Source organism: Nipponia nippon, unplaced genomic scaffold (assembly GCF_047370975.1).
Source record: "Nipponia nippon isolate SJK-2023a ecotype South Korea unplaced genomic scaffold, ASM4737097v1 scaffold_11, whole genome shotgun sequence".
Taxonomy (NCBI): Eukaryota; Metazoa; Chordata; class Aves; order Pelecaniformes; family Threskiornithidae; genus Nipponia; species Nipponia nippon.
The window spans coordinates 29,039,862-29,054,760 of record NW_028262302.1 but is presented as its reverse complement, the minus strand read 5'-3'; the positions used below and the strand labels follow the sequence as shown (position 1 = coordinate 29,054,760).

General features: G+C 39.8%; 1 protein-coding gene and 1 long non-coding RNA gene across 3 annotated transcripts in view; one reads left to right on the top strand and one right to left on the bottom strand.

Annotated features, from left to right (window-relative positions):
- Nucleotides 1-212: 212 nt before the first annotated feature.
- LOC148056937 (uncharacterized) lies at nt 213-14,853 on the top strand. The gene is made up of 5 exons (XR_015702132.1): nt 213-470; nt 2,309-2,401; nt 3,425-3,525; nt 7,422-7,544; nt 11,935-14,853. It is a non-coding gene; the product is annotated as an uncharacterized LOC148056937 (long non-coding RNA).
- Nucleotides 1,036-14,899, bottom strand: part of NIN (ninein) — a 67,632-nt gene continuing 53,768 nt past the window's right edge. Inside the window, exons 28-30 of one of the 2 annotated variants that reach the window (XM_087746883.1) lie at nt 11,915-12,106; nt 6,510-6,623; nt 1,036-5,501 (exon numbers count right to left, since the gene is read on the bottom strand). In XM_087746883.1, coding sequence (XP_087603009.1) covers nt 5,292-5,501; nt 6,510-6,623; nt 11,915-12,106 — 516 coding nt within the window. In that variant the 3' untranslated portion in view covers nt 1,036-5,291. Of the gene's footprint in view, nt 5,502-6,509; nt 6,624-8,571; nt 8,968-11,914; nt 12,107-14,899 lie in introns of those variants that run through there. The other variant, XM_087746884.1, reaches the window with a different exon arrangement.

The following is a 14,899-nucleotide window of genomic DNA, read 5'->3' as shown; positions in this document are numbered from 1 at the left end:
GGAAGGGAAGGGGAAGGGAAGGGAAGGGGAAGGGGAAGGGGAAGGGAAAAGGGAAAGGGAAGGGAAAGGGGAAAGGGGAAAGGGGAAAGGGGAAAGGGGAAAGGGGAAAGGGGAAGGGAAGGGAGGGGAAGGGAAAGGGGAAGGGAAAGGGGAAGGAAGGGAAGGGGAAAGGGAAAGGGGAAGGAAGGGAAGGGGAAAGGGAAAAGGTCAAGGGCAAGAGCAAGGGCTGGCTGCCACCTCAGGCACTGAGGGGCGGCCCCGTGGGGGTCTGCTCCCCGGGGACCCCTCACCCGGGTGGGGAGGAGCGAGGTGGCACCGCTGCCTGGCTGGCAGGGGAAGCCGAAACCCAGCATGGCTTGGCAATGCTGGGCTAACGGTTGGACTCGAGTGACTCGGTGACTAAGGGGCGGTGGGCCTTGTGCTTCCAGCGGGTGTCCGCTGCCCCGCCTGCTGCACCACTTACCAGAAAAGTAAGTTTTAGAAGGTTAGGAGAGGCATGCAACAAGAAGCACTCGATATTTTCCATATAAAGGTGAAGAATAGGTATGCAACTTAAGTTTAGGCCAGGCTGTGCTTGAAAATAAGCTAAGAGGTGCGTTCATTACCTGTCAGTTTTTTACACTTTAATCGATTTTATACTTTCATAATGAAAGAAACAACTTTTAGTAGCTGCCAAACTGTCCTTTTCATTATTATAGCTTTCTGTATGCATTTGACAAATCTGCAGATCCTACCTGAAGTACCTACATCTACCGTGGGAACATACTGAAATGTTCTCATGTTGGATAAAAACCAAAAGACACGAGTATGGATCATACAGTAATTTATTTTTTTTTTTACATTTATTATAAATAATGTGTAAGTTGGTTCATCTTTCAGTTTTACATGATGTTGTAAGGACAATATATTACACCGGAACAAAACAAACTCAATAGAAAAAAATATACAATTGTTTTCATTTATACAGAAGTAATTTCTCATTAAATGGCAGCACCTGACACTGAACAGAAGACTTAACAGGTAAATGATGGAAAACCTGAGAGACAGCGATCTCATTTGCTGAAAGTAAATAAAAGGATTTTACTCTTGATAGATCCAGACTCTTCCCTGCTCTACCTTATGTATAATCTGGCTAAAATCAAATATGTTACAATCCTTTTTTTTTTTAATCAGAATTCAAAGAATTCAATTTTCCTTGTATTTAAAGTAGGAATTGGAGAATGTGCGACAATGTATGCTTTTAAATCGTTCTAAATGATTACTTGGTGGAAAAGGACCTGGGGGTGGTGGTCAACAGCCAGCTGAACACGAGCCAGCAGTCTGCCCAGGTGGCCAAGAGGGCCAGTGGCATCATCCTGGCTTGTATCAGGAACAGTGTGGCCAGCAGGAGCAGGGAGGTGATGGTGCCCCTGTGCTGGGCACTGGTGAGGCCGCCCCTCGAATCCTGTGCTCAGCGCTGGGCCCCTCAGCCCAAGGCGGCCATGGAGGGGCTGGAGCGTGGCCAGAGCAGGGCAGCGAGGCTGGGGCAGGGGCTGGAGCCCAAGGCTGGGGAGGAGCGGCTGGGGGAGCTGGGGGGGCTCAGCCTGGAGAAGAGGAGGCTGAGGGGAGCCCTCATCGCTCTCTGCAACTGCCTGAAAGGAGGCTGGAGCCGGGGGGGTCGGTCTCTTCTCCCCAGGAACAAGCGATGAGACGAGAGGGAACGGCCTCAAGCTGCGCCAGGGCAGGGTTAGGTTGGGTATTGGGAAAACCTTCTTCACCAGAAGGGCTGTCAGGCCCTGGCCCAGGCTGCCCAGGGCAGGGGCTGAGTCCCCATCCCTGGAGGTATTTAAAAGCCGGGGAGATGTGGTGCTTAGGGCCATGGGTTAGTGGTGGGCTTGGCAGTGCTGGGTTAACGGTTGGACTCAATGATCTTAAGGGTCTTTTCCAACCTAAACGATTCCATGATTCTGTGATTCTAAATTGACAAGTAGCACTTCAACTGTGTGAATTTAGTCTGCATAAATTTAACTTGGGGTCTCTCCTCTTCCAAAACTCCCAACCCTAGATATCTATGCGCCTTTATTTTCACAGTGATTCGTAAAGCAAGAGTTGAAAACATGTAAAACACCTTCTGGTAATAAAGTAGTTAACATCTTAATTGGCAAGACCTGTTGTATGAATGAGGCCTAGAAATTCAGTGACTTATGACTGGTACAATCCCATTAAATACTTTGGTATCTTTAAAATGCCTATACTGCATAGGAGACACATTCATGCACAAAAGACTGCTAATGCTTAATAACTTACATCTTCATATGCTTATTTTCAGTAGCCTGGACTTTGCAAAACTAGCTGCTTCTCTTCTGAGCTGACACAATGAGCCAACAAGCAACACGACACTCGTTTGTACGTCCTTTCCAAGGTTTGTATGACCTTTCTCTGTGTTCCTTCCAGTTGGGAAGGGATTGTCCTGAATTGTCCTGTAGCAACAAAAACGGTACGGTACAGAAAGGCTCTAGAATACGTAATTACAAAAGGCACTTCTGAGAATTAATTCACACGAGTATTCCAGTGGAATTGGAGTTTTGTCTAAAAAATATTTACCAAACATTTTCCTCCTCCTCCTCCCTCCTGTGGGTAGGTTAGTTTTTTTTTAAGCTAGGTGAAAGAAAAGTAGAGCAAGGTAGGGTAGGGTGGGAAAGGGAGAAGCCAAAATCCCTTTTCTCTGTTTCCCCTTCTATTCCAACGTTTGGGCTCCCTTTTTGGTACTGTGCTCTCGAAACGTCCCTATGTTTGGTTTATAAAAACCTGGTAACTATCAGGAGATCAAAAAATTTACTTAAGTAGTCTAGGCCTTTAAAATTGAGTAATGTGAAATTAATTCCACAATCATTTAAGTGAAGTACTCATTCCCTCTGTTCAGCGTTCAGACTTTGGTCCCGTACTGAGCATTAGAAGTAAACCTAGGCCAAGACATGAAGTAGTGTTAAAACGTGCTAGCTAAAGATATTTTTCCAAACACATTTCTGATCATCTGAACCTCATTTACATTGCTTCCTGGGAGGATTTTGAAGCTTTGCTCATTTCCGTAGCATAGGCACAGTTTTAGGGTGTGCTCAATGACCATACTGCTAACACGCAGCCCTGGTACTCACGCACAGAAATTTATTATAACTGATACCACTTCTTGATTAATATTAAAAGAAACAAGATCTCACTACTTCAAATTTTTAAAAGCTCTGATCTATATCAATGCAATTTGTCAATTCGACACATTTCAAATTTGTGAAAAAAATTTTGCAGCCTCTGAAAAATGGGATATGTAAATCCCTGGATTTGAGATTACTTAGAGAATAGCCAGTACAGGCATTTAGAATAGCATAGCAGTGAGATAATTTATAAGGACTTTGTGATACCCCAGCATGTTCTCCTGACATGATTATAGGTCCGTTTCCACTATACTGCCTGCATAAAGCAACAGAGGACGAGGAGAAGAGGAAGTCATACCCTGTATGTCTAGTTCAGTCGCACAACCCTTCAAAATTGGTAAGTAAGCGCGTGGACATAGATAGCATCCCCTACAGCCACCAGCTAATCGGTACCAAGTGGAAGTCATTTTCCATAGGTTACTCCACAGCTTGCAGGCAGTGTTATCCCAGTTTCTGGGGGACTTTTGGCTCATTACAAGCGCTGTCAGAACCGGCACCTTGCTAGCGGTCTCGGAGACAAACCGTCTCGCCCTCTTCCTCTGCATTCTCAGTTCAGGCATATTTAAAGAGGTCCAGTTTCAAGCATTGCCAGTATGGCCCCTTTCACCAGTTTTATTGACGTTGTTTAAATGTGTCTTACTGGTCTGCGGGAGGCAAGGCATTTGCAGGGCATTTAGACTCTTTGCAGTAATAGGTTATAGACAAGCATTTGAGCATGCAAGCTCTTACTCAGCTGCTTCTGTGTCGGACCTGTCTCAGTCTTGAAGATGTTCCCCAAAACCTTGCATTTCCCCAGCCTCATCGACTGACCAAACAGGAGAAGGTACTACCTGTCGTTACAAACCTTGCTGCTCTTCGACCTTCAGCACTTCTGCATGCTGGTCTAGGAGTACTAAGGCAATACTCATCCAGATACAGTTTGGTTTATCCTGCTTTTCCTAATGCGTTTATCTTCATCTATTGACATTAATATCCACATTGATAATGTTGAAGGAAGCTAATTTAGGCTGTTATTCCCTGAGTTCTTCATATTCACATTGAATACGTTTCTTCACAATTAATTACAAACTTAGATTCTGTACTAGGATCTACTACAAAAGACAGGCCTTTCCCAATTATCCCTCAGGTCAAAACGAACACTGCATTAACGGTCCATTTTTGTGAGGCCTAGTGACAGGATTTCATTGACGAAATCATTCAAGTCCCCCTCTTCATTCTTCTGCCAGCTGTTTAATAAACATACTCCACTGCTTTACTGAATTTAAAAATTATATAAACAAAACTCACATCTTCACTTCTGTTTAGTGACTCTTCCTTTGTTTAGTATAACTTATTTCCACATACAAAAAATTTAAGGCCTCTACAATTTAAGTTGTCTGGCAGCAGAGCTTAAAAAAAAAAAAAAAAAGTAGTAGTCTTTATTTGCCAGCTGGGAAATTTCTTCAGATGAAATACTGTTAGGCTTAGTTGGACGCAGTAGTCTATTTACATATTTTTAAGAAAACTTTTTTTCTGAGCTCTGCAGAGAAACAGCTACGGAGAATAACCCAGAAGCCTAGTGCGTAAGGCGGAGCATGTTGCTTTACAGAAACCAGAATCAGTTTGCAGGACACAGACCGTATCAGGAAAGTCTCACTTTCAGCAGCAATGATACTGATGGTGTTGAAGACTGACCTACCGGTATTACTAGGTTTGGACCATTAAGGATCCTAGCAAGCCAAAAGTATTTTAAAGTTTTGAATTCAGTAACGTAAATTTGCATTAGACCTTGGCTTCAAGCTAAGTAGGAATAAACGATTCAGTACAGTAAATTCAGAATTTACATTTTAAATTAAAACCAAAGTATCAAAATAAGTTAACCTAAAAAAAAAGTCTTTTTTTTACATAGTGAAGATTACTTTTAGGCAAAACTTAGCAGAAAACCAGTTTGGGAATAAATGAAAGTTCTCTTTTGGCAGTGTCCGGTTTGGGATTTAGCTCTATCCTCTCCTTGGAGGCACATGTTAACTAAAATTCATCAATACAAAAAGGCAACACAGTGAAAAGCTGAAATATTAACATTTCAGTAAAGTGCACGGGACTGTGGCAGACTTAATGGCTTTGCTATGACCTTATCTCGGATGCTGAATTAAATGACGGGGATGCCAGGTTCTTTACTATTCTATTGAGGTTGGCAATTTTTTCTTCTAGTAAGTAGTTTTTCCTTTCAGCAGTTTTCTGCCGCTGTTCTGTCATCTCCAAAGCCTTCAGCAGTTGTGCATTCTCAACATAGAGGTCCTTGACCATTGCATCTGCTTTAGTGTTCTTGGAAAGCTGAATTGTGGATAGAACATAATTACTCAGCAAATTAAAAGCAAAATAAAAAACTAAAAGCAAGCACGGTGCTGGGAACGTAGGTGGATATGTTTATTGTAACTCAAATATCGAAGGAAGACAACCTACCCATTCATCTTATTTTCCTTTGTTAAAAACCTATACGTTTGTGGAGTCTTTATAGATGCTATGAATATTCTGAGACTGCAAAGACTTTGTGAGGAGATCAGGCAGATGACAGAGGGCTTCAGATTCATCTTGTCGGAGGAGTACTGCTTTATAGTGTTTGTCCTCTAAGGATAAGTCTCGTTCACTAGAGGATCCACAAGCCCAGTGACCCCACAGAGATACCTCCTCCGAGGTCTGGACCACCAGCTCCTCCTACAAACCTGGGGAGAGCAGCCTAGCATCTGTCTGCACGCTTTTGGGAACAGCCCTTTGGCAGGAGACCCCCCCCTTTCCTTAACGTGACAGAGGAGACTGTACCTCAGGAGAAAACAGATGTTGTTATCACGTCACGCCTGGCCAAGCGTTCAAAAGCCACCTTTTCCTACACTACTGGGGACTTCTGAAGGCGGCAGATCAGGGCAAGGACAAACACCCCAAAAGCACGTCAAGCGAAGGGTGTGTGGGGCAGGGGGCATCGAGAAATGAATAATTGTACAGTAATACTGTGCTCTTCAGGAAATTCTTTTTTCTTCCTTTTCTAAGCAACTTTTCCAGTTAGGATACTTGGCCAGAATTTGATGTTTGTTTCCTGACTTTAAGTGCACCAGCATACCAAACAAGCATAGCGTTTAGGGAATTAATGAGTGGTGGATTCACTCCCCACTTTGGAGTTTTCGGAATTTTGGGGCAAACATGCTGTACTTTAGCTCAGAAGCATTAAGAGAAAAAGGAAAGCACCGCTAACTTTATTCTAAGCAAGAATGGCTTGGCAGCTTTTGCCTACTTAGTTGTTTACTGAAGAAATTGGGATAATTTTAGGAAGAGAGTAAGAATGCTTACTTGTTCTTTCAGCTGATTTACTTTATCTTGGAGAAGCCTCTTCACAAGCCTTAGTTTCTGTTCAACATCCATCATACGTTCTTCCATCATTTTTAGAAGCTGCTCGTGACCCCCCTGGAAAGCAACATGTATGTGAGAATCAGTTAACAAAAATCAGATCGCATTCACCAGTCTCCTTTTTTCAGTTTATGCTTAAGAAAATAGCTGGCACTCCACATTTGAGTCTATTTTAAAGAGTCGACTAAATTAATAAACCATTCATGGAAGCAAAATGTTAGGGCAACACTTAAAGGACACTGGCAGCATTGAACTGGTTTTCCAAGTCTAAAGTTACGCTTGAGATTACCAGATCGAAGAAAAAATGGATATAAAATTTTAAGTTCTGTCTTGTCTGTGATAGTCAAATCTGGATAGTTTCCTTTTCTTGTTCTTAAAAGTGCTGCCGTATTTTTCTTGAATGTGGGAAACAAAATACCAATCAAAATCTTAATGATTTTAGAAAAAAATGAAGGTGAAGTCATAAGGGCAGGGTAGTTAGGGTAGGTAGACAGTGTCTCTCCCACACCAAAGGCCCCTTGAAATTGGGTAATATCCTAAAAAAGTAGGATTCTATTATCCCAAACTTTTTTACATTTTCTTGTTTTTAAGATTAGTTGTTGATAACGAGTGTTTCCAAATAGTAACTCTAAAATGCTTTTGCTCTGTTTTTCAGTGAGATGACAGTCTAGCTGAAAGCATAGTAACTCAGTGCCATGAGAATGCCCGTCACACCAATGGTTGAGTGAAATTTTCCCAAAGAAATTAGAAACACCAGGAACTGCAAGAAAGCTTGTTTGTATTTGGGAACTTCAGACACTGACTGCAGGGAAACGGATTCTTTATTTTAATGCTAGCTTATTACTCTGATTCTAGGAAGTCGTCCGAGAAGCTTGACTTTGAAAAAGCCTTCTCCCCAAAACAAGATACCTTCAAACCCCAAGTACCTTCACACATGTTGGGGAGGATAAATGAAAAACGGAGGGAGGAGTGTTTCAGGTAGGTAGCTGCTCATCTAAACCACTGTGGAAAGATCCCCTTTAGGGGACTGATTGAAGCCCAGTCAGCATTTTTATTTCTTGTAACACCAGAAACTCCTTAAATCTATGTATGTGGCTATACGATCACTTAGCTTGTGAAAAAAAATTGAAGTTAGAGTCATATAGAAAGCAGTTTTACAGCGTCGCTGGACTGGATATTTTTCCTGATTAAAAAAGTACTTGCAGGGGATTTTCTAGCCAAGTTATCTTGAGCTATCTTTTGTAATTTGATTGGAATTCAAAAACGCGGCTGACTATTACACTTCATAGTGGTTGCAAGAGCCTTGAATGAGTAGTTAAGCGGAAACTAAGAATTATAGTGGTCTCAATACCTGCGATCCCTGGTTTTTGGCTTAAAGCGGATTTGAGAATGTTCTGTCTAACTTCATATGATCTCATGTTTAATGGGAGAAGCCAGCTCAAGCATTAGCTTTAAGGTCATTAGAAAGATAGGAGCAAAAAGATCTTTGAAAGCAAACAGCTGAAATGGTTCATGGCTCCCAACTAGAAAAATCATAGGCCTCAAAGAGGTGTTTTTCTGACCTCTTAAAGTATTAATAATCTAGTTTAATCTAGTAATTTCAGACAAAAGAAAAACCACTAAGGAATGTTATCCAAGAAACAAGTGTGTTAATAATTTTCCCTTTTCTGGCACTGCCTTTTCACTTTGTGGCCAGAGCAGTAGAATATGCCCATGTACTATGCAAATTCTTTTCTTAAATGTGCAGGTACCGCAGCTAAAGAGAAGCTGAGTATCTGTACTTAAGTACATCCCCTCATACAAATCTTTCCCAGAAGTCCTGATATGACAATCCTCAGTATCAAAAGACAAATATTTTGTCTAAAACTTGTTAATCCTTGTTCGTAAAGCTGAAACTATTGATACTATTAAGACAAGAGACATTATGTTTAAAAAAAATTTTATTTTTCATTTACATCAAAAAATGTCATCTTTCCCTGTTAAAAAGTTTATACATCTTATACAAAAATGCAGTATAAATACCCCAGATTTTGTTCAAATCTCATATAAAATTAGTACCATTTGAGAAAAATAGTCTCTTTCCACACTGAACAACTCCACGTTTTAAATAACATAAATAAAAAGTATTTGTAACAAATTAAAAAAAAAAAGACAGCTTATGAACTTTCACAAAATAGCTTCTAGACAAATAAATAGGAAATAACACTGTGGAGACTTTTTTTTTTTTTTTTAGAAAAAGCACAAAATAATTTGATCCTCAAGTTTCTCAGCTTATGCCAGTTCGTGTGTTTGTGTGTGTTTATCATGGTAAGGAATGAGATCGTAAGCAGCCAAGCTGTCAGAGGTGCCCGATCCTCCGGTAGGAATCTGCATGCACTGCTCGCTGCTCCGGTAGCAAGGCCTAGAGAAAGAAGGCAAGTGGGATACTTCACCCTGATATCCAGATTTTCTTTTAAATATGTACGTATATTTAGTTAAAGCAAACCACCAATACAAGCAAAGCAAGCAAGCAGGACAAACAAAAACACACACAAAAGAAAACATGCAGAGTATCACACATTATATTTCTCTAAATACTAGTATTAGCACTACACGTATGCAATTGAGGAGATATTCAGGATGTATTTGCTAGATGTAAGGACTCTTCATCCACATTTTGGGGGGATTTAAAAAGATCAGTGGCCGTGATTAACGGCAATTAGCAAAGCAGTTGAGGAAATTGTCATTTCTTAGAGGAAATTATCTGCCACTATATATATATATATATATGTAAAATCTCATATTCGCCAAATATCATTTGTGAAAAATGTAGTCCAACTGACCTCCTTTGAACACTTATTTGCATTTCTATTTTGAACCTAGTTGTAAGTCTTTTCCTGAGACAGGTAAACAAGCTGTTGGTCAGAGGCGATTTGCATTTTGAAATAGAGAGCTGAAGAAAGGGGAAGTTGAGCAACCCTAAGTACTCTGAACAAAAATATTGGCTAGCAGAGGTTCTAAGAGAACTTAGGAAAAGACTGGGTCATTAACAGGCTCCCAAATCTAGTTACTGAGCAAGGAATACGAGAACAAGTGCAGCAATTGCTGCTGTGCAGCAGGTGAGAATCACAGCACTGGACACAGCAAAAACAGTCATTTGGAATTCAGAAGAGTCCAGACAGGTTAAAAACAGTAATAAAGGCTCGGGAGTTTTAATTTAGTGAAATTTGAACATATGACTGTAGCCTCTGGAGGGCAACAGCTCAAGACTGACTGTAAAACGAATGAGAAGGCAGACCACCGTAGCAATGATCAAACAGCAATGAGAATTGCAAAGCATGATGAACATAAAATAATTCCAAAAAGGAGGGGGATAACTTCGGGTACCTTATTACACAGAAGGACTCAGGATCTAAGAAAGCTGCAAAGTGCAAAGCAGCAGCAGCAAAACTAGGTGATTAAATTTACACAGAAAGCATGGATAACCTGACGTTGTACTCACTGGTGAAAAGATGATGAAGAGGGATTAGGATGCAATTTTTCAAGATGCTAAAGGGGACATTAAAATGGACATAAGCTCAACTAAATGTTAACCCTAGAATTCAGGATGATGAAGAAAAATCAACAGTGAGAATTAAAGCAAGATGTGCTTACAGAAATGTCGAAGTTGAGACAAACTAAAGCAAATTTGGCCTTGTTTATAGTTGTAGAACGCATGGGTTTAATAATGAGTTTAGAAAGTTATCTAGTGAAGCCCATGAAAAAAAGCTGTAGGGGACGTTATAAACCAGAATATCCACTTACTTTCAGAAAAAAAAAAAATCAATAAAAAAATTAAAAGGATTAAGTGCATAGTGCATTGACAGAAAATATTTGCAAAGCCTCTTGAAAGTATTTTTAAATTCATGAAGCCTTCCAGAATAAAAGCTTTTACAGGAAACATAGAAGTGATTTATCTGTAGAACTACAAGTTCCAGGATGTGACTGCTTTGCAAATTGTTTCTCAGGCTTTCAAAGGCAAAATTACAAAGTCATCGCTCCTAATGCAATACGCAGCACATTCATTTGCAGATGCCACTGCTGTAATATGGCTTTTATCGATTTCAAAATTAAACTGCACGCTCTGCTTTCTATTGTGAGTGAGCAAGTACATTAGCCTGTGGTAATGCACTTCTGTCAGGACTCAGCCGAAAGGGAGAGCGCCTTACAATTGATTTATTTTTACTTATCCTATATTACTTGCTGTTAAGTCCTTTTTTTGGGTTAACTTTTTGATTTTATGCCTTTCTTAAAAAAGAATTCTTATTCCAAGGTTTGGAAACTTTAGAAACTGTTACTGCGTGTACTCTCTCTCCATAATACCTTTTTTTCCAGAATACCCTATTAACATGTTCAGAGATTTTTGAGCTTCAAAGTCTTGGTCTTATTATTATTTTTTTAAAAGTGTAACTGCAATCTGAGTTTAAAATGTAAAGTTTTATTAATCTGTTAGCAGGAAAAAAAAAGTGTTAGTATTTTATCTAAGTTATTTAGAGCTTTATCTTTTCTCATAAGATAAAGTTGTATTATTTTAAGACGTATGGCCTGAGCCAAAGCTTTAGAGATTTGGTTACTTTTTGAAGAAGGGAGTCATTTGGCAAGCCTAGTCCCCAAGCTTAGTTTTTATATGGGGGATGCAAACTTTTCTACCTATTGCCTATAATTCGGTCTTACATACTAAAAAACCAAAACAACACTAAAAGTGACTCTGCCCAATAGGCGCAGTGGCTGTACTCTTCCTTGGAATTAAATTGTTTTTCCTCAGAAATGCCAGCGTGGAAGTTTCTGTATAACAGTTACAGTGTTCTCCAAACAACGTCTTGTCGTATGGCCAAATAATGAAGATAGGCTGACCTTATAAAAAGGATTCACTTGTTTTATTCTGCTCTACTACAGCTCACAGAACTCCACGTGACAGCCACAGCCCAAACCAGTATTTTATGTGTGATGGGGTATGTGCTTGCGCAATATGTGGTGGAGTGTATTTTTTTTTTTTTAATAGCAATGGTTCCAGACATGCATATTAAAGAAAACAAAACCAAACCTATAAACCCTTGCTGCACATTGATCAGAAGTAAAAAAGCCAGTTGAATGTGGTTGGGAGTGTTTATTTCAAGAAGATTAAGCGCAATTCAGAATTAAGCTATGGCTCAAGCTAAATATGCTAAATAACAGAGGTTTGTTTTGTACGTATCTTTGATAGAATTAATTTTAATTTTAATTTTTGAACTGGCATAAACAGAGAACGGATCTCATCAGAATTGAGAAAACAAGAAAACTAACCAGATATCCTTTTAAAGTTGTAACCTGCAGAGTAATGAGAGCTTTACCTGTTGCATGTTTGTTTCAGAGGGTCTACTTTCAAGTTCTTCCTGAAGACGTTGACTCCTCCTCTCTGCTTGTAGTAGCTGGTGTTGGAGCTGCAGGAACTGTTCCTTGGGCACCACAGCACAGCCTTGCTGCTGGAGCTCCCGGGAGTGCGGTGGTTGGCTAAGCATCACGCTGGCGCTGGAGTGGAGCATCTGAGGAGGAAATTAAAGAAGCCATCAGGAGAAAGCAGTGCTGCTCTTCCCACAACACGTCTTTTAGTGATGCACTAGACGCCAGGTTAGTCTTGAACAGTTCCTTGTACACAAGAGAAACAAGCCTGAACTCAGTAACAGAAGCTAAGTAGACAGCTTTACCTCTTTCCAGTGAAAAAAAGATGCATCTTTATGTGCAGTTCTGAAGTCTAAAGGAATCTGAGCTTTGATTCATAATTTCAGACCTGAATTATAAATTCACTGAATTTCTGATGAAATCCTGTCAAAGTGAAATGGCCCTGTGGTGAGTTTTCACTTAATAGTCCTTTTTAATTTTAACCTTGATCTCAGCAGCTCTTCTAAAAATAGTCTCCACTTACAAATAAAAGCACTAGCATGAGGCAGGCTGAAGAAGTTGTCCACCAGCGCTGATTATTTCTACTCTTTAATCTAGGATGGGAAGATAACTTTCTCAAAAGCAAAACAAATTTTCAATGCAATGTATGATGACTTAAGTAATTTGATGCCAGCTGCTATATTACATTCAGAATTCAGTATTTAGAATCCCCTATATCCTTGCTTATGTTCACTCCTAACTGTAGGAATTTTAACACATTTTATAATTTTCATTTTGAGACATGCCACAAGCAGAGTTCGATAGCAAGTCTGGAGACCTCCCGAGTGTCTGTGCTGCAAAAGCAGAAGTGTACTCAGAGGGGCCCTTGAGATATGGATGCATGTATAATCTGAAGTCGTTTAATTCCAAATTGAAGTCTTGCTTTCATTAAAAAAAAGGTTACCAAATGCATCAGAAAATAGACGTAATGTAAAAGGTAGTATATACCAACAACGAGTTCGTGCATACTGGTTGTCCTTTGTGAAGTTACACTACCAGAGAAGCCTTTCAGTTGGTAAAATTAGGTGCCTCATGTGGGACAAAAGGATCGCATTCCTAATAGTCCTTGCTACAGCAAAAAGAGCACCTCCAGACAGGCTTGTCCCAAACGGTTTAGCTTCCCCACATCATTTAGTTAAGTGCTGCTCCCAAGCAATGCTATGACAGTTACTGGAGGAAGGTGGCTAGAAGAGGGGCATTTCTGGCATGACCTTACTACGGTAGCACTGCAGCAACAAGAGCCCAAGTTAAATTGGCCCAGCATTAGATGAACTTTCGGACAATATTAAGAGCGAAGGTTGTTTCATGTGACTATTTAGCATTTTTCTAGACTAAAGTAAAATCCAGGTAAGACTAGCTCACAGTTGTAATAGTTTATAATACTAAAAAAAAGACCAGGACCGTACAGTAAAAACCCCTGATGTTTCAGACAAGCTGATTTGCAGTTTGAATTCACATAAGATTAATACTTTCTTCCCATCGAGTTCAGTTGACCACAGCATAAAATTCTCACCTGTTATCTCAAAACCATTACTCTGTTCCCTTAGGAAAAGGCATATAAAATTATGTTAGTGGCTTTAATTTTTCTTTCAGAAGTGGTAGAATTAAGGCCTCAACTTGTAATCGTGTTTCAGTGATTAAGTTTTTTCATAGTGGTGCAGCTTTTCTGGCTGTGTTAGCATCCGTACTCTCTGCTGGCCCAGGTAAACAGAAAATAGATTCTTAAGTATTTTAAAATAAAACTATTTGTAATTTTTTGAATTATCAGGAGGTTCTTGAATCAACTTGTCTGTAAAGGAGCTATTCTTTTACTGGCAATATAAACAGTCGAAATAATGAGCTTTTGATGGAATTTGTTTAGGGTTTCCTGTAATGTTGTGAAGCACACGAGTATCTAGTGAACGAGCTGAAGAAACAGTCAATTAACGTTAACAGCATCTTACAAATAAATACCAGCTGCGTGGCTAATGAAAACAACATAGTCCTGCCGTATTCATCTGCAGAAGGGAGCGGAACAAAAACGAACTCGCTAAGCTATTAGGGATGACACGGAGTGTGATCACATATCAGTTAGTATTAAGGAAACATTTGAAAAAGCATGCAGATATCAGAGGTGAATATGAAAACACCTTCAAGCCTCACGGTCAATGGGTTAGAAGGAAGGGGTTGAGCCACTTTTCATTTTCTTAGGATCAGTTTAATTCTTCTGAATGCAGTTGATTATTTCTCTCCATTTTCATGGCAATGCCTTAGAAGTATGCAACTTCTTGGCCTACAGAATCAAACTGCACGATACACTAACCACAAAGAAGTTAGTGCAGCTGTCAAAGTGAAAATTTTACATTAAAATGAATAGTGGCTTCTTGACTTAAAAGATGCATGGACCAACAACAACAACAAAAAAATCCATAAAAGAAAGAAATGTTTTCTCCATGCTATGGTAGTACATTGAAAATGATTGCTCTACCTTCGCACACTATTTCAGAAAGAGAACTGCACCCTTCTCTGCTAGTTCCAACCACTGAGCTCTAGACAGGTTAGCCATGAACAAAAGGAGAACAGGCACAAAAGAGAAAGTTAGAAGTCATAAAGTGCTGACTGAATGTTACACACACCTGCTGGGAAAATGTTATCGGAGTGTCAAAAGCCCTGCGCGTTTGAAATACAAATTTTAGGAGCAAACGCAATTCCGTGCTTGGTGTTTATACTAAAGGGTTTGGAATTTTCCCAAAGCTTAATTAAGACTATATAAATAAAAGCGCAGGGCATACAAACAGTCTTTTCAGTAACTTGTCAAAATCTCATCTTTGCTAATCAAGTTTTACAATTTCATAGCTAATTACATCATATATTCAGCATAACATGTTTCCCATTTTCTCTCTTGATGAAAAACATGA